Source organism: Mauremys mutica, chromosome 21 (genome assembly GCF_020497125.1).
Source record: "Mauremys mutica isolate MM-2020 ecotype Southern chromosome 21, ASM2049712v1, whole genome shotgun sequence".
Classification (NCBI taxonomy): Eukaryota; Metazoa; Chordata; order Testudines; family Geoemydidae; genus Mauremys; species Mauremys mutica.
In genome coordinates, this window is record NC_059092.1 from 7212361 (window position 1) to 7237384 (window position 25024).

General features: G+C 48.9%; 2 protein-coding genes across 2 annotated transcripts; both read left to right on the forward strand.

The window, feature by feature from the left end:
• The first annotated feature begins 787 nt into the window (after nt 1-787).
• LOC123354488 (C-factor-like) lies at nt 788-13956 on the forward strand. The gene is made up of 6 exons (XM_044996602.1): nt 788-961; nt 8282-8333; nt 9275-9462; nt 11142-11297; nt 12530-12640; nt 12910-13956. Exons 1-6 carry the CDS (start codon nt 821-823, stop codon nt 13021-13023), a joined length of 762 nt encoding a protein of 253 aa, XP_044852537.1. The 5' UTR covers nt 788-820; the 3' UTR covers nt 13024-13956.
• A 4431-nt stretch (nt 13957-18387) lies between these two features.
• Nucleotides 18388-22612, forward strand: AURKAIP1 (aurora kinase A interacting protein 1). Its single transcript, XM_044995818.1, has 4 exons — nt 18388-18510; nt 19341-19433; nt 20911-21362; nt 22453-22612. The coding sequence occupies exons 2-4, from the start codon at nt 19382-19384 to the stop codon at nt 22552-22554; spliced, it is 606 nt and encodes a 201-aa protein (XP_044851753.1). The 5' UTR covers nt 18388-18510; nt 19341-19381; the 3' UTR covers nt 22555-22612.
• Nucleotides 22613-25024: the final 2412 nt, after the last annotated feature.

Genomic DNA, 25024 nt, shown 5'->3' on the forward strand with positions numbered 1-25024 from the left:
GGGATTGGGATGGGTGGGGTGGGGGGGACCCTGGGAGGGGGGGGATTGGGATGGGTGGGGTGGGGTGGGAGGGACCCTGGGAGGGGGGTGGGAGTGGGATGGGTGGGGTGGGGGGGACCAAGGGAGGTGGAGGGGGGGGGGATTGGGATGGGTGGGGTGCGGGGGACCCTGGGAGGGGGGGATTGGGATGGGTGGGTGGGGTGGGGTGGGAGGGACCCTGGGAGGGGGGTGGGATTGGGATGGGTGGGGTGGGGGGGACCCTGGGAGGGGGAGGGGAATGGGATTGGGATGGGTGGGGTGGGGTGGACCCTGGGAGGGGGAGGGGGATGGGATGGGAGGGGTGGGAGGGACCCTGGGAGGGGGGTGGGAGTGGGAGGGGTGGGGTGGGGGGGACCCTGGGAGGGGGAGGGGGATGGGCTGGGTGGGGTGGGCGGGACCCGGGGAGGGGGGGGGGATTGGGATGGGTGGGGTGGGGGGGACCCTGGGAGGGGGGGGATTGGGATGGGTGGGGTGGGGTGGGAGGGACCCTGGGAGGGGGGGGGGGATGGGATGGGTGGGGTGGGGGGGACCCTGGGAGGGGGAGGGGGTGGGATTGGGATGGGTGGGGGAGATCCCCTGGGGCAGGGAGCGGGGGGTCCCTAGGAGGGGATGGGGGGCACGGGAGCAGCAGCCGGTGGGGGTGAGGGACAGGGCCCAGGAGGGGAGCAGCTGGGGGTGGGGCCCTGTGGGGGCGGGGGCGAGGCCCCGGCCCCGCCCCCCCGGGCTGGGTTAAAACCGCCCCGCCCGCGCCCGGCCCGGCTCAGCGGCGTCCGGCCCCAGCATGGCCCAGCAGCGCTGCCGCTCCGTGCTCATCACCGGCTGCAGCCGGGGCATCGGGCTGGGGCTGGCGCGGGGGCTGGCGGCCGCGAGCCCCGCTCCGGACTGGGTGATCGCCACGTGCCGCTACCCGGAGAAGGCGCAGGTAGAACGGGAGGGACCCTGCCGAGACCCCCCCCCCGGCCCCGGCCCGTCCCGGGGGGGGGGTTGGCTCACGGGCACAGGGGGCTTCTGCAGCCCGGGGCGGGGAGGGAGGCAGTTCTGGGCCATAGGGCTGGAACTGGGGGGGCTGCTCCACCCCCCCCCCCCCCGCGCTTGGAGCAGTTTCCATCATATCCAGGGTTTACAGTTTGGTTTAATGGCTCTCAGCCGCCCCCCCCCCCGCGACAAATTGTCTCAGTGCCCCTGCTGGAAGGGGGGGCTCCCTGCTCCCCCCCCCGGGCTACTGGGTGTGGCTCAGGGTGAAATCCAAGGATCAGGCCCTGGCTGGGAAAAACTTCAGTGTTTGCTAGGGTGACCAAACTCGGGACAGCGGCTGGGGGGTAATAGGCGCCTGTATAAGAACAAGACCCTGAAATTGGGACTGTGCCTATAAAACTGGGAGGTCTGGTCACCCTAATGTTGGCTGATTCCTTGGTGCAGCACAAGTCCTATTCCAAACTTTCAACCTGCCGGGAAACTGGCTAGTCTCCCTAAGGATTTTTTTTTTAAAACCCTGCTCGATCTCTAACTCTGAGGTGGGGCTGGCTCCTGCAAAAGCTCCTGTTTATGCGCTGCGGAGCTACTGCTGGTAACTCCCCACCTTTCAAGGGCACAAGACTTAAAATGAAATTAACAAGGACTGCTGCCATTCCCATGGCTCTTGTACATTGCAGAGCTGAGGACAGACTTCTTTCTTAGCTGGAAGGCGCATCTGGAAAGCAGTCTACTTACACAGCTGCCCCATATTAAACTTCCCTCAAAGCCACTAACCCTGTTCCCTCATTCATTCAGTGCTGGATAGGTAAATCCCTGACTCTGCTAACCCCCTGATTCCTGAAAGCTGACTCCTACCAGTACTAGACTCCTGGATCTCTTCTGTTGCGTTGCTTCATTGATTCCCTTGCCTTTTGTCTGATGGGGTTTTTGTTCTGCTAGAAAAGCAGTTCATTGCCTTGGTGTATTTCAGTCTTACTTCATGTCAGAGTGGTGTGGCGGTGGTTTGGGGGGGGGGGGGTTACTCCCTCTTTCCTTCAAGTTGGGATCAGCTCACTTATCGCTAGCCAAATGGATTCCTTTGTAGACTTAAATCTGTATTCTTGAAACCTTCTCAGCCAATTCATTAGATTCCCCTGCCCCCTTTCAATCAGCAGTCCTAGTATAATATTGTGGGTATAGACTTGACTTCTTTGTCCCGGCACTCTCCAGACTTCACTCGTAGTGAGTGATTGCTAATCATAGCTTTGGGGTATCTAACTTGCAAGTGGGGTAATTTGTCACCCACCCTCTCTTCACAGAAAGGGGGAACCATTCTGGTGAGTAACTTCACAGTGTATCTCTGTGGTCTGCCCTTTGCCTTTTGGCATAAATCCTTGAACCCACGGCCTGCCTGCTAATTGCAAGGTCAAAGTCTGCCCTTGGCTGACTTCGGAGAATGTCTGGTGTGTGCCTTCCTGTATTCTTTATGCATATAAAATGATGGGGTTGAAATTAGCTGTTCCTACTCAAGAAGGAGATCTCGGCGTCATTGTGGATAGTTCTCTGAAAACATCCACTCACTGTGCAGCGGCAGTCAAAACAGTGAACAGAATGTTGGGAGTCCTTAAAGGGATAGATAAGATGAAAATATCATATTGCCTCTATAAATCCATAGTACGCCCACATCTTAAATACTGCATGCAGATGTGGTCGCCATACTGATTAGGGGTATGGAACTGCTTCCATATGAGGAGAGATTAATGAGGCTGGGACTTTTCAGCTTGGAAAAGAGATGACTAAGTGGGGGATATGATAGAGATCTAGAAAATCATGACGGGTGTGGGGAAAGTAAATATGAGAAGTAGTAAACAACACTCCCTTAACACAAGAACTAGGGGGCAGCAAATGAAATTAAGAGGGAGCAGGTTTAAAAATAAATACTTCACAGAACGCAGAGTTAACCTGTGAAACGCTTTGCCAGAGGATGTTGTGAAGGCCAAGATTATAACAGGGTTAAAAAAAACTAGATAAGTTCACGGAGGATAGGTCCATCAATGGCTATTGGCCAAGATGGGCAGGAATGGTGTCCCTAGCCTCTGTTTGCCAGAAGCTGGGAATGAGTGACGGGATGGATCACTTGATTACCTGTCATTTCCTCTGGGGCACCTGGCATTGACCACCATATGAAGACAGAATACTGGACCTTTGGTCTGACCCAATTTTGAGAGGGCTGGTCTACTAGTTAGGGTATTAACTTGAGAGATGGGGCTTCAATTCCTGTCTTTACCCCTAGACCTTGGGCACAGGGATGGGGGAGAGGGGAGGAGATCTGTGCTGCTTCTGAGCAGTTTGGGTTTGCTGCTGCTGCTTCCTAGGAGGCAGGAAGGAACAGCTGACACCAGGCAGTGGGCCACATGGAAGGCCCTTGCCTTGCAGGCTGGATGGATCTGGCATGCAGGCCACCACTTGAAGCACAATGCTCTGAGCATTACACCAATACAAATAATAAATCTTCTCTGAAGCTGGCTTGAAATTAACACTCCTTCCCCCAGCAAGGGGTATTGCTAAAAGGTGGCTTCTGAAACCCTGTGGAGGAGGGGAAAACAGAAGTTATCTTTCTCTCTGTAGAGAACAATATTGCCTACCCTAAGCATTCAAAAATCCTGAATGGGGCTCCTGAAAATCACAAGGCTTTGAAACCTCGTTTTGAATTAGAAGGTAGATGGCACAGCCGAGCCTGCAAGGTGTCTTGTCTGAGCTCTCTTCCTGCAGCCCTGAGAGCTAGCAACTCCCTTTTCCAAAGAAAGGAGAGATTCTCCTGACTTCAGCAGCTGGGGCCTTAAACACTGAACTTGGCAAAACTCACGATAAAATCATGACTTGGCAACAGTACTTGTGTTAACTTTTCTTGGATGCCAAATATGAGCTCTTTCTAAGCACGTGTGAGCAGAAAAGCAGTGATATTCATTATTGTCTCTTCCTCACTCCCCACTCAAATATCACGTAGCTCAACTTATTTTAGTAAAGCAGGAGCTTTGAGTGTTCAAAGCTTCCACCAGCAAGATGTTAGCGCCTGCCCCTCCAAAGGCTTTTACTTCACATGGTTCCCATTTATAGCCAGGTTTAAGTGATAGTCTTTGTTCCCATGGAGTAGATGTATGGGAAAAGTCACATTTACCCAGTTCTGGCTCTTTTAACCACCTAGGGCCTGAGTCTCCACTGTTCTGCACCTTGTGTAGCCCTACCAGTGAAAAGTGGATGTAAAAGCTACCAGACTAGAATGGTCTGATCCTAGTGTCCTCTCCTGAGCTGGATGATGAACTCTGGAAATGTCTGGGGAGGCCTCTCCAATCTGGATTTGTAAAAATCCAATTACAGGAGACCTGAGTTCAGGGCCAGTGCAAGGATGTTTCGTGCCCTAGGCGAAACTTCCACCTTGCCCCCCCTCCGCCCTGAGGCGGCCCCCCCCTTGCGGCAGCTCCCCCCCTCCGCCCTGAGGCGGCCCCCCCTTGCGGCAGCTCACCCCTGCTCCATGCACGAGCACCCCATCACTGCTTCACTTCTCCCACCTCCCAGGCTTGCGGTGCCTAAACTGATTGGCACTGCAAGCCTGGGAGGTGGGAGAAGTGAAGCAGCTCACCCCTGCCCCGCCTCCTCCCCAAGCATGCCATGGCTGCTTCACTTCTCCTGGCTTGCGGCACCAATCAGCTTAGGTGCCGCAAGCCTGGGAGGCAGGAGAAGTGAAGGGGACATGGTGTGCTCAGGGAAGAGGTGGGGCAGGGGTGAGCTGGGGCGGGGAGTCCCCCTGTGTGCCACCCTCCCTTCCCGCGCCCGCCTGCCCCAGCTCCCTCTGCCTAAATGCCGGCGGCGACCGGGGCGGCCGAAGATCCAGCCACCGCGGTCGCTGCCGAATAAAATGCCCCCCCCCCCCCCCAATCCTAGCGCCCTAGGCAAGTGCCTAGGTCGCCTAAATGGTTGCACCGGCCCTGCCTGAGTTGCTTCCAGACTGCCCCTGGAAAGGTGGGAAAGAAGCCGCCAATGGCTTTTAAAAGCCTGCCTTGAGGGCTTAAATATTTTGCTTGATCTTCTTGTACCTCTTCTCCTCTATGTAGGCTAACTGCCAGCATAGCCAATGGTGGTACTTCTCCAGTAACCTGGGAACACACTGGATCCCTCCACCCAATCCTCCCAACTACAGAAGGAGCAAATGTCTTTCCTGTACCTTGCTGACCCCGGGGATAACAGAACAGTTGAAAGCTTTTGCATGTGAGTCTCTGCCAGCTTAGACTGACTTGTGCTGAATAAATCCTAGGTGCTGTCTACTGTGTGCGCCTAGCAAATGGACTTCTGAGGCTAGAGATCCTGTGGTCTGTCTAGTACCCCTTCTCCTAGGAGTACAGTACCCCGCTTTAGCATGGATGTGTCTGATGCTGTATTGTTCAATGTGTTAATTACCCGCCCATTGCCCTAGGCACAGGAGCAATAGGGCAGGGGGGAGGCATAGCTCAGTGGTTTGAGCATTGGCCTGCTAAACCCAGGGTTGTGAGCTCAATCCTTGAGGGGGCCATTTAGGAAACGGGGGTAAAAATCTGCCTGGGGATTAGCCTTGCTTTGAGCAAGGGATTGGACTAGATACCTTCTGAGGTATTCTAAATGGCTACAGATCTCTGACCAAATCAATCCTGCATTCCAGCTCACCCATTCAGGATTAACAAAACACTTGTGCTGTTCTGGAAAACAGGAGTAAGCAGTTAATGATCAGTCAAGCATGTCCTGAAGGCCAATGGCTCTTGGCTTCTTGGATCTCCTCCTATTCCACCCTCCTCACAACCTGCAGTTCACAGTTAAGGACTCTGCACAGAGAATGTCCCAGTGGCAGCCCCTCACATGCAAATAGGCTTGGCAGAATTTAACTTTTTATTTTGATGGAAGATACTTAAAGACTTTTCTTATTTTTACCTACGTAAACATTCATAGTTGTGGGGAATAATGGAGGGTGTCATACAACAATTATTTAATGATAGAGATCAAGATTCACAAAGTTAAAGCTTTGTAACTGTCAAAACACAGGTTGTCAAGATACAAAATATCCTCAAATCAGAGTGTTTTAAATTCTCAAGCACCCTATTTCTTTACCTATATGGAAACACTCGGTCTCTGCACAGTGAAAGTTCTATTTTTAAATAATAAATGTTAATAAAATGTAATCTTTCCAAGCCGATGGATAAACCAGGGGTCTGCTGACTCAATCAGGCACCATAGTTGGTGAGTTGTTGCACAAGGTGGTTCTTGGTTAGCAAGGTCCCTAATCAGCAAGGTTGGAGGGATCTAGAAGGATAACCTGTCTTTCTACCCCTCCTATCCCCAACTTGAAGACATGCATGATCCTTCCAGACCCCTCTGAATATAGGACACTTCTCTCTAACTAGGTTCCTACATTCAAAGCTAGTTCTTCTACTCTGCTCCCCTCTCCTGCAGTGTGTCCCTGTGTGATAGCACATTCTTCCCTAGAAGAACTCCAGAGAAAAGTGCAGCGAGGGACAGTGGAGGGCTATCATTCTGACTTTGCAATAGAAGATGCTGGTGCTTAACAGTTTCCCTTTGTCACTGCATCCTGTAGGGAAACTGGACTGTTCCTTTTACATAAAAACTTTGGCAGATGGAGGACTCTGTAGCCAGAAGGACCCACTAAATAAAATGAGGAGTCAAATCTTTTCTGGAACTCTGTCTTTTAGAGACTCTGAATTGACTCTCTCAAGACACAAGCTACATTCTGGAGGCTTTGTAACTTGTTACATTTTGGTCTGGGGTGGAGGGACCAGCATCATTGATCCTGGCCCCTGGCTTTGCCTGAGTCATGATTGACCCTGGAGTAGGTGCAGCTGACAGTATTTTAACTTGAACTTTTTAAAGTAAACACAACCCAGTGGTCACGAGTCTTTGGAATTTACCATCTGTGAAAAGGGCCAGGATGAAACCAAAGGCCCAAGTCTCTTCCTCATTTCAAGAGCAGTATCGAGGCAAGGTTCCCAGCCGACAAGCCTTGTGCCTTATCTGCAAGGGTCACCTCAAGATGTTTGTGGTGGGAACCAAAATCTCCATGGCTTTTTCCATCTCTCACCACCCTGAGGCTGCCAACAAGAGGATCAGATCTGTGATTCAATCACTAATCAGACTGATAGCAAGCACCAGCTTGTTTAACACAGGTAGGGTGCCCAGATGTCGGGATTTTTATAGGGACAGTCCCAATATTTGGAGCTTTTCCTTGTATAGGTGCCAGTTACTCTGCACCCCGTCCCCATTTTTGACACTTGCTGTCTGGTGGCCTGTGTTTAGGGTGACCAAACACCCATCAGATGGCAGCAACTCAGTGTCTGAGGCTCTCTGGTGAGAATAAGAATTGCCTGTGGGAATTCACTCTCTGGAATGAGACTGAGAAGAACCCACCCTGTTTGTTTCATTTGGCTAAGATTTACACCCTGCTTTGTGGCCTAGAAGGGAAGTGTTCCCCCAGGATCATCAACCTGAATCTGTCTAGTGGCAGCTAGGCTACCCTTGCAATTGTGTTCCTGCAAGTTAGTGACTCCTTGTTTCCCTAAAACAAAAAAAACCCAGGAGGACTTGTGGCACCTTAGAGATGAACAAATTTATTTGAGCATAAACTTTCCTGGGCTAAAACCCACTTCATTGGACAGTTAAACTTCAGTCTTCAATTTCACTGACTGTCTTGCAGAGAACTTGACTGTAGTGCATGGAACTGAAAATAATTCAGTCTTGAGTCTTGCACAATAAAAAAAACTTCCCACTGATTGCCCTTATGTTCTCAAATGCTCCTTACTTAAACTAGTGCTGCTTTTCCATGCTGCTGCCAGCACAGACGTGCCTGAATCTTCAATGACTAAACACTCAGGCTGTGGAACTCTGTAGCTGATTCTCTGAATGGGAAGCAGTGTAATGTCGGTCCAGCAACTGCATGCAATAGGTTGTGTTATCCTGCTATCCGAAGCCCGTTGCAGGATGGGCTCACCAGTAGCGTTCCATCTCATGGCTAGACTGCTGGATACACGCCCTGCATGCTCGCCCAATGGAGACTGTAAGCAGGGTGCCCTCATGGTGTGGGGCTGCTAGTGGCTTTACCAAGTGAGTCAGTAAGAGCTTGACTTCTCAGAGGTGGCCAGCACCACACTCCCGGGGAAGCTAAATAGACAGGCGTGCTCAGCACTCCTGAAAACTGAGCCATAACCACAGGCAGACGAGACCACAACTCAATTTTTCCTTCTGTTTCTAGGAACTCCAGCAGCTCAGCAAGCAGTATAGCAACATCAAACTACTCCAGCTTGGTGAGTGGAAGGGCCTCGTAACAAACCAAAGCATGTGCTACATAGCAAGGTTGGGTTGCTTTTGAGACATGGGAGTGGAAGATCAGAAGTCGCATCTCTTCACTAATAACTTAAAGCCACTCCCCAGATCTCTGGTACTGTACAGATTTCTTATAACTCTTGTGTGACAGTCTGGTTCCTTCTCGTGTTTGAGAAATGGTCCGTGCTAATACTTGGCTTTCAGGGTTTGTTGGCTTGTCTGTGACGGTGTATACATTAACTGAAACTCACTGTTTTTTAGATCAATTTTGACATCTGACTACTGCTTATTGAAGAGAACTCCTCTTTTCCCTCCCCCCAACTTATTGTCAGTCCCTCACTGAAGGAGGACTGAGGCAAAACTCCACATTCAAACAACCTCAGAGTTTGGATCCACGCTTTGTCTTGCTCTCATGTCTATGTGGAATGGCTTGAGAGGGGGACACCCAAACTCTCAGGTCCTTCTCTCCTTTAGCTTGTATTGGATCTCACAGTATCAGTCCTGGTGCTGGATTGAGATCATACATCCTCTTTGTACCCTGACTTTGATGTGACAAACCTGAAATTGTTGTGCACTTAGCCCCTTCTGGTCATGAATACAAACTGAGCTAAGTCAGGCAAGAGGACTGGCCATGCATGACCAGATGTGTATCGGGCTGGGGTGAGGAAGCCCTTATTTCCCACCTTCATTAAAGGGAAGACGCCTTGTTCAACATGGACCACGTAACATTCCTCTTGCTTAAATGTTCTGGCCATGCTTGGTTTCAGTGGGACTTAAATTTCCACCAAGCATATTTCCTACACATATCCTGAGCCAGCCTGATGCACTGGCTTTGCCTTTGCAGCCCATACTGGGTACCCAGACTATCACTGTCCTAGAGAATCCACTTCATTGCTGGTGTTTCCTTTCCTCTCTGTGGCAGACGTGGTCTGTGAAAACAGCATAAAGAAAGTAGTCAAGGAAGTGGAAGAGATCTTGGGAGACAAAGGGCTGAACTGCCTCATTAACAATGCTGGTATCAATGTGGTGGCGTCCCTGGAAGAAGTCACTGCTGAAACAATGCTCACCATTTATGAAACCAACACAGTCGCTCAGTTGATGGTCACTAAGGTAAGACCGGGAAGTGGGTTGACTTTGGGAAAGAGACTAAAAAGGCTCTGTACCTTGTGTACTGCCTATACAAGTCTTCATGAGCCCCATCAATGCCTCTTTACATTGTACGAGCCTGGTGAGTCTTCCAGAGACAAGCTAATGCTTAACTGCATGGTCACTGGGGTAGCCCAGTGGGCCAGCTTATCTGTATTATAGTCATTGCTTTGTTCTGCTTTCTTATATTGAGTAGTAATGCAAGGAACCTACAGGCCTTTTAGTAGATAGAGGCTTGAGGCCTATAACCCTTAGCATAGATCAACTTAAGTACCAGTAACTCGTAAGTTATAGGGAACTGAAAGTGGTTTGCCAGAGAGGGAATTTTGTCCAGAATACTGACATCAACCACACAGAACACAGCTGACCCCAGCACAGAACATAGCTGACACCAGCATCTGGAAAGTTCCAGACAGAACCTCCAGCTTCAAAGCTGCCATGACAGCAAATTGATGTGTATGCTAATAAGGTAACATCATACATGTACTAACCTATAGAAACCGGGCACCTTAAGGGGAGGAAATACAAATAAGGACCTCGACTGAATATGCCTTGGCCATAGGGTGACCGGATGACAAGAAAAAAAATCGTGATGCTGCCGAAGCGCAAAAAAAAGCTGAAACACCGCTGAAGCCAAATATCAGGACAAATGGCATCCCGACCACACATCTGTTGAGATGCGGGACAGACAGCTGAATATCGGGACATCTGGTCACTCTAATTGGTCATGGCAGTGTCAGCATAACCTGCTAAAAAGTAACATACCAAGGGCAACAGAGGGGTTGGAGAAATATAGATCTTGGGAGGGGCCAGAATGATGGCCACCAGGGAAGATGAGGACTATGATGGTGATATAGATAATACAGAAAGTACATTTGGACATCCATACTTACACCCTGATCTTTCATACATAACCATTATCTTTATCACCATCTGCTTTAAGTTTAAGCGTGTTTATAATCTTTGCTAAATTATTAATCATATATGAGTTCCTATAGTGTGAGTGCACCTGTGCATATCAGCGTTCCCAAATCAGGATTTTTACAACAATCTTACTGGGCCTGATCTTGGGACAAGAACCTATTAATCCTCAAGTTACAGTTGTATTTACCCAACTTTGGGTCAGGCTACACTGGCTAATGCTGACTCTCAAAGCTCTTAAACTATTCTGGAGAGAGGTCCGTCTCAACCCTAGCCCAGTATGTGGGGTGTCACAATCCACTTAGTTTGACCATGCCCTCTGGTTTGAGCAATGAGCAGTACGTGGTGGGCTCCTCAAAGCCGCTTTTAGCCTCTTTCTATGGTATGCAAATCTCCCTGTCTTGTGGGACAAGAGTACATCATGTCTCTTCAGGAGTTCAGAGTGCCAGGTCCTGAGCAGACTTGGACTGTAAATAAGCAAAGGATTACATCGAGAAGCTGCTTGCTTTGTGTGGGTGATAGATCTGTGGTGGTTCTAAAGTCAGCATAAATCATTAGCTAGCTCTGTAGAGGGTCTACCAGTGTGTTAATGTTACTGCAAGTCGGATAGTAGCATAACGTTGAGCTCGGCTCTTAATAGAACAGAGTGTTTAATCCCAAATTGGTCGTGGTCAGGCTGAGACTGAAATTTAAGTTGAAATAAAATGAACTTTCTCTTACAGGCCTTTCTTCCCCTTCTGAGGAAGGCAGCCCAGCTGAGCACTGGTATGGGTTGTCACCGAGCAGCCATTATCAACATGTCCTCGCTTGCTGCCTCCATGCAACTGGTCCAGGCAAATGAGATGTTCCTCAAAGTCTATCCTTATAGAATAGCGAAGGTGGGTGTTTTCCAAAGCTGTGCTCAATTGAAACCAGGCAATGCTCTGAGCTAAAGGGGATCCTAAACTGGTAACTAACTTAGAAATAGGGGTTCATTCTCTATGCTGTATAAGAGGCCTTTACTAGGTAAAGACTTGCTAGTCAATATAAAATAAGACGAGAGAGCTGTTGCCGTCCTCCTTTCTGCACAAAGCTCCCTTTTACCACAAACCTATCTATCAGGAATACGGAACATGCTGTCCTTACCTGGACAGTATAGTGGTTAGTTAAGTGCCTTGTTAATGGTCCCTTCTGAAGGCACCCAGCATATCTAGGAGATCTCCCTAGACCTATGATGCACCTACTGGCCATAGTGCAAGGCTTCTGCCTAACCTCAGCAAGGTGGTCAATAGGGTAAATATTAAACTGATTGCAAGGAGTGGCAGTCTCACCGTGGTTAGTGTCGACATGAATGTGGGTTTTTAACATCTACATATCCAGGGACTGTGACTGATTTGCTATTTGTTTTGGTTAGCCAAGGATGGATTTAATAGAATACTGGTTGCTTGGGTTAAATGACGTATGTCCCTTATGGCAGACATTCTTCCTTCTCATTCCTCCCCTCTCCCACAACATGCCTTTCTCAACTCCTAAGGTTCTAGGACCTTGCTGCTTAGGAACTAAATGAAACATCTGTTTCTTCAGACACTCAGTACAACGACTGCACAAACCAAGTAGCTCCATTAAACTCACCAAGTTGTCCAGTAGGCTGGTGGGGAAAGAAGGGGTTACCTTTTCTTTCTCGTTGGTCTTAAATGCTTGGAGGGAGGAGTCGTGTAAATATTCTTAGTTCAAGGGTTCTGAAAGGCTGTATTTATTTGGGGGGCTGTGAGTATCTAGATGGAGCCTTTCAGAACCTTTTGAACTAAGAATATTTACAAGACTCCTCCATGCGAGTGTCAAACTGGACTTCCACATCTATCAGAACTTAACCAAAAATTGCCCCATCATTCTCCTCACTTGCCCCAAAATAGGTCCATTGACTTTTGACCCACTCTTGATTGGCATCTTCTAAGAGAGGAGATTGAAGCCCACAGTGTCTGAAGTACGTCTTCCAGAGGGGACCTTTCTACAGCTCCCTCACTCATCGGGTCAGGGATGGGGAAGCAAGGTACTAACTGGCTGGCCTTCCTTCCAGACCTCAAAGTTGATATGTGAAACTGACACACTGATACCATCTTCACTCTTCCAGACTGCACTGAATATGATCACCAGGTGTCTTGCTGCAGACTTGAAAGGGGATGGAATCCTTTGTATTTCTCTGCACCCAGGCTGGATTCAAACTGACATGGGAGGAGACATGGTTAGTGACATCAAGACACTTTATATTTATATATTTTTGAGGTCCAACCTTGCATCTCAACACCTTAAAAAATACTGGTTCTCTAGTTCACTCTTGCAATCCGCTGCTGAAGGTTTTGAAGAGCCTGTTGCCTTAACACATCTCATTAACTAGGAAACTATATTAAGTGCAACATTACTTATGGGTGTGCAAGAGCTTCCTTAGAATTCTATTGCTTGCCTTTCCCCAAGGATACTCCTAATAACTTTTTTTAATCTTGATCCTCCTAGGCTCCCTTGCAGATACAAGAAGCTATCCCAGGTATCCTCTCAGTTCTGGCTAATCTCAGCGAAAAAGACAACGGCTCCTTCCTAGATGGGCAAGGGGGAACACTACCATGGTAACACACGCACCGTGGACTACAGGTTGAGAGTAATGCCAGAAGTTAAATCTTGGTTGGCAATGTCTTTGTCTAGATCTCTTTGACTATTAACAAAACTGTTATCCAACATGTACAGATATTTGGAAGGGTTTTTTTGCTCAGCTGTTCAAATAACCTCTGCAAACCCTGAGAAGGAAACAGGACACGGGGAATGATACCTTTTTAGCAAACACTCCAATTTATTAAAACTACAGCTTAAGGGGGTGGGTATTATTCCTATTGGATGCCAAAGCAGTAATATCTACTCTTATGGGTGGGAGTTGCAGGTGAGACCATTCCATTCAGTGGATTTGGGCCTCTTTACATCCAATAAAGGGGTTGTTATGGTCCCTGCTCCAAGCTGGAGGGATATGTCTGGATGGCTCCTGCAGGCTGAACCTCTCTGGTAACTCTTGTACTGTAAATCAGTCTAGCAGGTCAGGGCTGTTCAGGTGGGTAAAGACTGAAGCTTTAACCCTGGTCACTGCACTTCTCCAGAAGTGTCCCCATGGTCATGGCACAAGACACTTGTTTCCTTCCTTGCTGTGGGGCCAATCCCCTGGTCCATGTAGGGGTGGGGTTTGTATTTTTGACTCCTAACTTGTCTTCAATAAAAGCTGCTTTTGTTTAAGCAAAAACCACTTATTTACTGAACTACTTCAGAGGCTTTCTACTGGACCTAGCTTAGGAGTCTGGGCCTCTGGCTCTAGGGGTGTGAGATCAAAATTCCAGCTGAAAGGCATTGCTCTCTGTCCAGTGCTACCTTGAAGGTGGCTGTTAAAGGCTGGCTCAGTTCACGGGTAGTGCCCAAAACATGGAGAGCAATTAATTGTTGGGTACAAAATGTTACCTGTAGATGAGAGAGAGCAGAGATCTCTGAATACTGACTGAGGTAAGGATGGAAGCAAAGACTCTTTATTGCAGGAACTATGCAGTGTGTTAGAAAAAGCACTGAAAAGAAAAAAAACTAATCTCTTAAATCAAGCTGCCTACTTATGCTAATGGTGTGCTGAAGAATAGCTTTCTCTCTGTGATGAGCTGTGACTTTAATAGCAATATGGAGAAGGGCCAAAGCTCTGAGCTGTCTCTTCCAGGACAGTAGCTGTTCTTCAAAACCTGCCCCTGAGTGATCTTGCAAGCTGGTTTAAGATACAGATCCCATGACCAGGGACCTGGATCAAGTTCTCACTTTCTTTTTTTCCCCCCTAGTTCTCATGCCACAGTACCAACAGCAGATGAACTGTAACTAGGTCTGACTGAATCAATTGCTGTGGGAGGTGGGGGGGGAACTACCTTCTACATCAAGGGTTCTCATAGGCTATAAAAACTCCATGGCCTACCTGTGTCACAATAACAGCTTTTCTGCACATGAAAGCCAGGACTGGTGTTAGTGGGCAGCAAGCAAGCCAGTCATCCAGGGCCCTGTGCTACAGGGCCCCTACCAGGGCCAGCTCTACCATTTTTGCCACCCCAAGCGCAAAAAAAAACCCAACCCAAAAAGCCCCTCTGACTGCCACTGCCCAAGCTGCTGATGCAGAGGAGAGAACTGCTCAGCCTGCCACCTGAACTGCCAAAACATGCCTAAAAAACCACACCTGCCTGGACTCTGCCACCCCAAGAATGGACAGAATACTGCCCCTTAGCTTGTGCTGCCCCAGGCACATGCTTGCTCCACTGGTGCCCTGAGCCAGCCCCCATGAAGCTACATTGCTCAGGCTTTGGCATCTGCCTTGGCTGGCAGGGCTCAGGGCCTGGGCTTCAACCCCCGGTGTCAGGGCTTCAGCTTTCTGCCCTGGGCCCCACTGATTCTGTTTGGTGGCCCAACCTGGAACATGCTTGTGCCCCCCCCCCCAGGGGGCCACAAACCCCGGCTTGAGAACCACTGTTCTACATCTCATTTGGGTGTTGATACCAGCATCCAGCCTCCTGAAAGAGTGCAGGAGTCCCTACTCACTTCCCCCCGAAGCAGATACACTGCCAGCTAGTGGGGTACCTGCTGGGGCCCCATCCCTGCCTTTCCATGAAGGCAGGGGCACTAGTAGTGCTTGTGGGGAACAAATGGGGACAAGAACTATTGGTTTCCACCACTCTTCAAAGGGGGGGGGTCTTAGCCCCCTTTGCCCTGCCCCCATGCCAGTGTGGGGGAGCTGGCATTGTTGTGGTGTACGTAGAGCCTGGGGCTACCTTAATCCAATCCTTCCTGAAGTTTCTCTAGGTGCGACGGCCATAAACAAATAGTCCCCTGTCCTCCTGCCAAGGGGGAAGAGAGACAGCCTTTGGCTGATACAGCTCGGCAGACAAAATAGGCTTATGGAACAACTCTGCCACTGCTGCTCATCGCTCTGTGTGCACTGAATTTCAGTGTTAAATCTAGCCAGGGCATTATAGGTGTTCCGGGTTATTCATGGTTCTTTGATGGCTGAAATAGCTGTACCTTATACCTATGGGCCATTTGTGTTTTAAATTCCTTCTTGCTATGCACATGGGTGGGGGTACTACTGCTGCAGCCCTCTCCGGACATACTGCACACTGTCTAATGTTCTCAGAAGGCTGAGAGACTTGCGATGAGGTGGGATCTACAGCTGCCTCTACACGTGCATTAAGGCTGTCCCTAAATTACAATTTCCTTTGTCCTCTGCCTTCTGTACTTAGACCCTTCCCCCCAACTGGTGTAACTTCATCACTTCATGGGATGCAAACTCTAAAATCTTGGTAACTACCCCCAAAGTGCTCTTCATCTAGGCTGCCCCATCGTTACTGGCTGGGCACTGACTTGCTATTGCTCAGAACTACAGTCAAACTAGGTTAAAGGCGCTGTGCTGTTAATCCAGTCACCGTAATGCTCTTCAGAGTCAGCTGATGCTGTCTTAGGTCAAAATAAAAGCTATTTTTAAACTCATTGTAGTTACAGCTTTTTTTCCCCCCTCCTGGTTGTACGTATCTAAGTCTCCTGCCTGTTCATTATGCCTTGTAGAGTGGGGGAAATGAAGCTACTGGTTGAAAACTGGTTCATAATCTACAGCTGTGGGGGGTAGTAGCCTGTCCCTGTTCTGCTCCATATACCCCCTCATTCCTTTGACCTCCATTGGCAACCTGAAAGTGTCACCATGTCATAATGATCTGTCCATGGTCCAGTGCAGTGATGCACCAACCAGAAGTCACTTGCTGAGGGAATGTGTGTGTTTGCTTCGATTCACTTGACAGAGAGGTGCAAAAGTGAAACTGCAGGGTGGGTGGACAGTGCTTTTTTTCATGCCATGTAAAGAAGGCACACAAAGCTTGTTCTCTCTCCTCTGATTAGCATGGGTATTTCTTGCCTTTAGAAATGTAGTTCTTGTTTACCCTAGAAGAGGCAATGTTGACTAAAACACTAGTGCAACTATATCATATGAAGCTAGAAGCCACTGCAGTTAAGAAGGGTGTTTTAGTTGAAGAGTTTGACAAAGTATTGGCACAGATGGGACATCCACAGCCAATGAATAGGGAGTATTGACATTAACAAGAGTGAGAGCCCTTCCTGGTCTCTCCAGTATCAGTTTAAATGTGGACAGGCTTCCCCCAGTTTGGATTGCCAAGCCCATCTTGGAGAAGAGCTTCCGTGTAGGAAGCTGCCCCAGGGCTCTTGCTGGGTGGCCTACTGGCTCTGGACACAGTGTCATGGGCGGTGTAATATGAGGCCATCGATTCCTGTCATGGGGGCCTCTTCCTCCTGCATGGAATGTTCTCTGGAATTCAGCAAAACCCACCTCTAAGAAGTGCTGAACTTTGGAAAGTCAACCCTGGAAACCCCCCTAACCACTTCAAGAAAACATTTATAAATGTTCAATGATTTTCTTCTGGGGTTTGAAGCAGCCCTGATAAGGCTGGTGCCCAGAAGTCTTCTGCTCTTCTTCCCTCCGGCTTTTATGCTACCCCTGAGGTCAGTTTATTGTGAGATGGCCAGCAACAGGCTCAGAAATGCCCATTGGAGTTAGGCATGGCAAGAGAACGACCCATTCCGGTGTCTTTAAGCCACACTAGAGAGTGTGACCAATAGTTTTGGGTATGATAACTTGGGTAAAATAAATCAGAGTCCAACCTGATCTGCTGGGATGACACCAAATATAGGGAGGAGATATAATGGGTAGTCAGTAGGAAACACAGGGAGACATCATCACAGGCGAGGGGCCGGGCTGCATGCTTGAGGGGGTGTTTCAAACATATTCCCAAAGGAAATTCCCCAGAGAGGAATGTTTTCCTCAGAACACTCTGCTGTCATTCAATATCCCTGCAGTAGTACCCATTCTTTCGCCCATTTCTGTTATGCCCAGGCCAGAAGCAGCATGTGGAAATGTGGCCCAAGCATGCAAATGATGAGATTCCAGCCACTCTGCCTTTCCTCAGGCTAGGACCTAGGTAATTACAGACATTCAGGCCAACATGTGCTTTCACTGATTCAACATTTGGGTTTCAAACATCTGTGTGCAGCATGCACATCTCTGTGTTCTCATGTGTATGTCTGGGGCTCAGCTGTGTGTGTTCATGGGGCTCTTTACTGCTCACCTGCGTGTGTGTGTATAAATGCATGTGTGTGTGTCTGGGACTCACCTCTGTGTGTGCCTACATCTACGTTCATGCATCTCTCTAGGGCACTCACCCATGTGTGCATGTGTGTGGGGGGCTCACCCTTGTGTGTGTGTGTGTGTTAGTGTCTGGGGCTCACCCTTGTGTGTGTGTGTTACTGTCTGGGGCTCCTGTGTGTGTGTCTGGGGCTCACCCTTGTGTGTGTATTAGTGTCTGGGACTTGTGTGTGTGTGGGGGCTCACCCGTGTGTTAGTGTCTGGGGCTCACCCTTGTGTGTGTGTGTGTGTGTGTGCTACTGTCTGGGGCTCACCCTTGTGTTAAGTGTCTGGGGCTCGTGTGTGTGTCTGTATGTGTCTGGGGCTCACCTTTGTGTCTGTATTAGTGTCTGGGACTCGTGTGTGTGTGGGGCTCAGCTGTGTATGTGTGTGTCTAGGGCTCAACTGGGTGTTAGTGTCTGGGGCTCACCCTTGTGTGTGTGTGTGTTACTGTCTGGGGCTCGTATGTGGGGTTCACCCGTGTGTGTGTGTGTATGCGGGGGTTACCCTTGTGTGTGTGTGTGTCTGTCTGTCTGCGGCTCTCTGCTGGCTCCTGTCTGTCCGTCGGGTCTCGGGGGTGCCAGCCTGGCCGCGTGCCTGGCCCACGTGCGTCGCCCCCGGTTCGCTCCGTGCAAAGCCCCCCCCGGCCGCGCTCGCTCCGGGGACAGTGGCCATCCCGTACCGAGCATGCGCAGTACAACCTAGGGCGCACACGCGGGCGGGGGGCAGTTTATGCTGCTGCACCGGCCGGCGGGGCCGGAACCGCTGGGGCCGGAACGCGGGCGCTGGGGCGCGGGGCCGGGCGGGCCGGAGCGTCGCCGGAATTTCCGGAACCCGGGGTTTGTGCGGGGCCCGGCGGCGGGCCCGGGATGGTGAGTGCGGGCTCGGGCTCGGCTCGGGGAGCCACGTGCAGCGCGGGGCGGCGGGGCTCATTCCCCGGGTCCCCGTAGTAACGGGTCTTGGGGGCCGTGGCGGGGGAGCGGTTGGGGTCGATGGCTGGGGCAGGGGAGCGGTTGGGGAGCGGTTGGGGTCGATGGGTGGGGGGCGGGGGAGCGGTTGGGGTCGATGGCCGGGGGGGGCTGGGGCAGGGGAGCGGTTGCGGTTGATGGCCGGGGGGGGCTGGGGCAGGGGAGCGGTTGGGGTCGATGGGTGGGGGGCGGGGGAGCGGTTGGGGTCGATGGGTGGGGGGCGGGGGAGCGGTTGGGGTCGATGGCCGGGGGGGCTGGGGCGGGGGAGCGGTTGTGGTTGATGGGTGGGGGGCTGGGGCAGGGGAGCGGTTGGGGTTGATGGCGGGGGGGCTGGGGCAGGGGAGCGGTTGCGGTTGATGGGTGGGGGGCTGGGATAGGGGAGCGGTTGGGGTCGATGGGTGGGGGGCTGGGGCAGGGGAGCGGTTGGGGTCGATGGGTGGGGGGCTGGGGCAGGGGAGCGGTTGCGGTTGATGGGTGGGGGGCTGGGGCAGGGGAGCGGTTGGGGTTGATGGCCGGGGGGGCTGGGGCAGGGGAGCGGTTGGGGTCGATGGGTGGGGGGCTGGGGCACGGGAGCGGTTGCGGTTGATGGGTGGGGGCCTGGGGCAGGGGAGCGGTTGGGGTCGATGGGTGGGGGGCGGTGGCAGGGGAGCGGTTGGGGTTGATCACGGTTGGTGCCTGGCTGGGTTCCTTCCAGCTTTGTGTAGTTCACTGAATGACGGTTCTTATGTTGGCAGTCGTTGCTGGCTCTGACAGAGGGAAGAAATCAATAACAAATATGTTGATATCACGGCTAACATCTCAGTTAGCGAAGGCCTCACGATTTGCAGGTAAACAGAACTGTGAAACTAACACACAGATACACCCCAGTTCGTCTGTGTTAGAACTCATAGTGCAAAACCGAATTTGAAGTTTTCAGGGGTAATTAGACTTCCAGAGTTTCTTTTGCCAGCAAGCATTACAAGTCAGGAGAATGAGTCATTTGTGCTGAAGAACAGTAGGTCACTAATCCTGCTGCCTGGCATGTATTGACACTATTGTGAAGTTTTGCCTTCATTTTATATGTGATCATAAGGGGAATGAATGTATTTTGGAGCAGAAAGGTTGAATCTTGAGATTTTTTTCAGGTTCGTAGGGTCTTTTTATATCTGACTTTTTTTCCTACTCTACATGCAGGGGTAACTTCTTTAGCTTAATTTTAGCTGGTTGAATTGTACCCTTTTCCTTAAGGTAACGTGCACATTTTACATTAGTTCAACTAGTGGGTAAATTACAGTTTAACCGCTTCATTCTTTAGTGTTAAACTGTTTTTGAACATAGTGGTCCAAATAATTATTTGAAATTTCCTGTGTGTATTTTAACTATGGGCCCACAAAAGCAACATCAGTAACTATATACTGTAGTTATACCACTATGGTATATTTAAGCTAGGTTTTCCCCTTCTCATTCCTCCCTAGCCAAACACGTGCCATGGACCTGTCTTATCATCTGTCCCCTCTCTTGGGTGCACCACTAGGAGCTCCTCCAACTCCTGAGTAAGTGAGGGAGAGAGACAGAGCTAGGCTGGGATCTTCCCACAATCCACCCCCCACCCCCTAGTGCACTTGGGCCCAGCATTCCAGTCTTTCCCTCTGGGGAAACCATGAGATGCAGGACTCTTCCATCCCCTGGGGAAGGAGAGGGGAAAAGAGCTGGATTGGCCTCCCCTCAACCAGACCCACATGCCCACATCTTCCCAGAGATAACAACCCACTGCTGCTGCAGGCTACTGTAGTAGAAGTCTGTGCTGCAATTCTGAAGGTTCAGGGTTCAAACCCGGCCTGCCGGTGGTGCACGATTTGTGGGTTGTTATAGTTGTACACAATAGCATTTGTCTTTTTTCCTTTGAACAAACAAATTAGAAAATTGCATCCAAAAAACTATTAACCTAAATTACTTTCTCTTGCGAACTCACCCACTCAGAAGTTGAGAAATGCCAGTTTTATGCCTCCCAATGCAACTTTAATTTGACCCCTTGTGTGTATGCATTGATACAGTCTTTAATTACGTGATTGCACACTATTTTTTCCACATGACCCCTACCTCATTCAGCAAACAGAATGGATGCACAAGGGGTGGAATTACGGTTGGACAGGTGAGAGTAAATTTGGAATTCCTAACTTCCAAATGGTTGAGTTTGCAACCTAAATAACTTTTAAAGTAGCTTTTTGGGCATATTTTTAATATTTAGCTATTTTAAAACTAGACACGCATGTAATGTGTTCTTCAAGAAGTTTAACTCTTAAACAAAACTCTTGTTTCTTTGAGGACATTTTTTGCCAAGATCAGTATCTTCTGTTCTGCGCTCTGGTCCTACATCTGGAAATTACAGCACACAACCCTCTGATAAGAATGGAGCCCAACCTCAGCGCTGGTATGCACTGGACCCTGAACTGGAAGAAATGCTGGTCCCCAGAAAAATGTCCATCAGCCCTTTAGAAAGCTGGCTGACTGTTAGATACTCCCTCCCTAAAGTGGAGATCATCAATGTTCATGAAAAGCTTGCTTATGAACCTACCCAACAGTATGACTGTCCCCCATGTGAACGGGGAGCTGATGTGGAAGAAGAGGACGGAGAAGTCAGCACTAACAAGGTTGAGTGTAAGAATGTGTTGAAGATCCGCAGGAGGAAAATGAATAGGCATAAGTACAAAAAGCTGCTCAAACGAACACGTTTTTTGCGGAGGAAGATACTAGATGGTCGCAGGAAAAAACGTCAGGTGAGATTGGGTTAAACAGTCCAGCAAATCAACAGAAGCATATTTTCAAAAAGTGGCTGGCACTTTCTTTAGATATGGCTAGCAGTTTATGTGGTGCTTTTAATCTAGAATTGACTTGTGAAAAACGGCAGCAAGATTGGAACAATTCCAGTGCATTGGGCTGGTGGCTTTGCAGATCATGCAGGTTTTGGAACCCTCTGAACTTTTTGGCTTGTTTTTTTTGACCTGGATGTCCTTGACCAATTATTTAATATTTCTGTAGCTGTAAAGAGATGTATTAAACTTTGAATGATACATCACTATGCATGGTGATCTATCTTGACCTTCAAATAATTTGAAAAGAAGAATGGTTACGACTTTTGCAGTGTATAAAGATAATCTGTCGACGTATGCACCAATGAGTAGTACACGTGCCCAAGATGTTTGGATAGTTGGTGTAATAACCATTTTCTACCTGTCTTGCCAGCATCCTCAGCTGATGTGCTAAGGAGAAAATATCACACTGCACTCCTGTCTAGAAGCATTTTACTTTCTAGAATGGGGGGATGGGGGAGGGGGGCAGGAAGGACATGGGTCCACATTGACTGGCAGAGGCAGATGCAACTCCATTGGTTGAATGGGCTACTTACTCTGCCTTTCCACAGCCCACAGGTCTTCCATGCTTCAAATTGTTTCATCCCTGTTCTAGTCTTTCTCCCATCACACATGTCCTTAGCAGGTGTTTGTGTCTTGTTAGTCCCAGTTAACCCCTTCAAGTTTAAAGAGTCCGGGTTAAAGGTCCCCTTTCCTTTCTTGATCCCTGCTGGATACTGGTTTTTTCTTAACATTTGAACTCCTTAAATATGTCTCTGTTTTCAGTATTTCTAATGGGGCATTTCTAAAATGCAGTTATACGGCATTTGAAATGCATTTTCTGCAATAAGAACTACAGTACACTATGAGAAGCAGGACAGGCTGCCTAGGTAACGTACTGCTTCCTTTATACAGATAACACCCAGCTTCTCTTTAGGATACTTCTTATGTAGTGGGGTGTCTTGGTTTGAACGTGTCACTTCCAAGAGAGCTCACAGTCGTCCCTTTTTCTTTCCAGGCCAAGTTTGAGAAAGATCTGAAACGCATCTGGAGAAGAGCTGGGTTGAAAAAACCTTCTGAGGGCTGGCAGCTTCCCAAGATATTTGTGAGAACTAAATGACTGGAACACCTCGACTGTGTTTTGCCATTTAATTGTAATTAAAGGGTATTTAAAATAAGTCAAAGTTCTTTTAACTTTGTCCTGAATGATGAGACCAGAGGGGTGTGAATGTTTAAAATCTTGGTGAGGAGATCATTCCGAGCCCTGTGCAATACTGGTATTGAAATAATAAAATGCCAAAAATAAAATAATAAAAAAATAAAATAAAATAAAGCATGTGGGCATAGTAACTAAAAATGACCTGAGTTAAAAATCAATTAGTGGGTTCATTAGCTCAAGTCAGACCTCTGTCTCCCAGCGCCAGCTCCTCTGTCTAGCTGCATGGAGAAGAGAGAAATAGAGCAAGTAAGGTTCTGAATAAAATGACCCAACCCACAGGACTTGCCAGTTCTGAGGAATATTCTCATGGAGTTTCAGTCAGAGCTGGTTTGGGACCAATTTGCTGTGAGGGTCAGAGATCCAGGCCGATCCAGCTGTTCTCATTTCTCTTAGTGCAAGGCATAAGGCAGAAGTGATCCTGCACATACCTTCATCCTAGTTCAGGGCCTTTTTGTATTGGTAATAAGTCCTTGAAATGTAACCACCCAAGTATATGGTATCCAGTCCCAAGTGGGGGTATGAATGTGATGGGCTTTGTTACCTTGGTGGAGATGGAATGAGAGCATCACAAGTGTGATACAATAGTCTTAGTATGGCGAGAGGGAAGCGGTCCCTGCTGCACCAATGGCCTCTGAGTGTGAGAGGGATTGCACCTCATACTGGTGCAGAAGACAGGGTCATGTGACCAGCACATCTCAAATGTTCCTGCAGGAGAAGCTCCCTGTTGGTTGTAAAATAGTGTCTCATTCTCATCATACATCCTGCTACAGAATGCCTGCTGCTTGCTTCTCAAGACAGAAATAATGCTGTTCACAGGCTGTAGAAGAGTTGGGGCAGGAGTGGAAGTTGCATTAACCAGCAGGCTCAGTGAGTAGCTTCTTCACGCGAAGGCATCCAGCAGCCATTCTGAAGAGAAGAAGCAACTAAAGATCTTTATTTGTATTGTCTAAGCCATTTTTAGTGGGGGTCCAGAGTCCTGGCTTCTGTTTTTGGCCCTGCTTTGACTTGCACAGGGGTGCTGGGGCAAGTCACTTTCCTTCTGTCTTTCCATCTGAGAGGTGAAATACAATATCCCACCAGAGACAGGTGATGAAAACAATTAGAGGTGATGTCCTATGAAGAGAGGAGGAAAGACTAAGTCTTTTGAGTTTGGAGGGGTTATGTTAGAGGTATACAAAATAATAAATGGTGCATAGGTGATAAACTGGGTACTCCTGTTCATTCTTTCATAATCCAAGAATAAGGGGAGACCTGATTAAACCAAAAGGCAACAAAATTAAAAGCGAATAAAAGTATATACTTAACTACATTGGCCTGTGGAACTCATTGCTACAAGGTAATATTTAGACTAGCTGATGGGAATTTGGAAGAAATGTCTCATGTGGCCAAGTTACTTTGCAGTGAACATTTCTGGGGTTCTGTGCACTTTGTTCTGAAGTATCTGGCGCTGGCCACATTCAGAAACTGGATATTGGATTAGATGGACCGTGGTCTGATTAGGATGGTAATTTCTGTTGTATCCTTCTTTAAGTCATCTGCCAATGCAACCAAAAGACACCTGCTACTCTTCTTCCTGTCAGTAGATGGCAGTAGACTCAAGGCCTCCTAAAATGCCTTGGGAGTTGTAATAGGAGCCTGCTGGATAATTTTCTAGTTCTTGTATTTTAAAGAATTGGGGTGTGTGTAAAAATCCTTATTCTTGACAGAAACATATTGCTATAATGGGAGGTGTATTCAATTGATGTGACCCCTGAGACACACGCAGGACTAGAATATTGCTAAGGCTGGTTTTCCTGACTATAGGCTCAAGTCTGTTATTAGCAGGTGACTTTGATCAGGGCTTTCAAAACAACCCCTTGTCTCCTCGTAAAGCTTTAAAGAGGGCTACAGCTGCAGTTCTTTTTAACCAGCTCAAACAGGGCTTTTTTCAGCCTATTCCCTCAGGGCTCCAATAAGGGGAGTGCTTAACCCTCTGCCTTAAAAAGTCCCTGTATGTAATGCTGGCTCTAGCCTTCAGGGGCGTGGTTAATATTCAGCAGGCATCCAGGGGTTGCTAAAAAGTCTGAACGTTTTACAGTGTAACTGCACAAAAGTGCCTTGCTGTCAGGTCCTTTCAGTCTGGCCGCCTCTCTCTGAGCAGGTGCCTAAAGTATTAGCTCATTTGGAGTGAGGCCCTTGGGTTTTTATTTCTCTTCATGCTCATTCTTAAGGGCTGTATTCACAGCTCTGTCGCTCCCGTTCCTGCTGCTTTTGGGACTGGCTCTTAGGCCTCTCGCTGATTGCCCTCCTGTCAGAAAAATCAGTCTGTGTGTTTCTAGGGTGCTGGTTGCTGTGGTATCTTTGGGGGGGGGGTGTCCAAAATTACAAGCAA

What these genes read in the sequence shown, in the direction of transcription:
- AURKAIP1 (XM_044995818.1), top strand. Translation starts at nt 19,382, where the DNA reads ATGTTGATATCACGGCTAACATCTCAGTTAGCGAAGGCCTCACGATTT. An exon ending in GAAGGCCTCACGATTTGCAG is followed by an intron (nt 19,434 to 20,910) that starts GTAAACAGAACT and finishes TGTTTCTTTGAG; the next exon opens with GACATTTTTTGCCAAGATCA. An exon ending in GTCGCAGGAAAAAACGTCAG is followed by an intron (nt 21,363 to 22,452) that starts GTGAGATTGGGT and finishes TTTTCTTTCCAG; the next exon opens with GCCAAGTTTGAGAAAGATCT.
- LOC123354488 (XM_044996602.1), top strand. Translation starts at nt 821, where the DNA reads ATGGCCCAGCAGCGCTGCCGCTCCGTGCTCATCACCGGCTGCAGCCGG. An exon ending in GCTACCCGGAGAAGGCGCAG is followed by an intron (nt 962 to 8,281) that starts GTAGAACGGGAG and finishes TTCTGTTTCTAG; the next exon opens with GAACTCCAGCAGCTCAGCAA. An exon ending in CTGACATGGGAGGAGACATG is followed by an intron (nt 12,641 to 12,909) that starts GTTAGTGACATC and finishes TGATCCTCCTAG; the next exon opens with GCTCCCTTGCAGATACAAGA.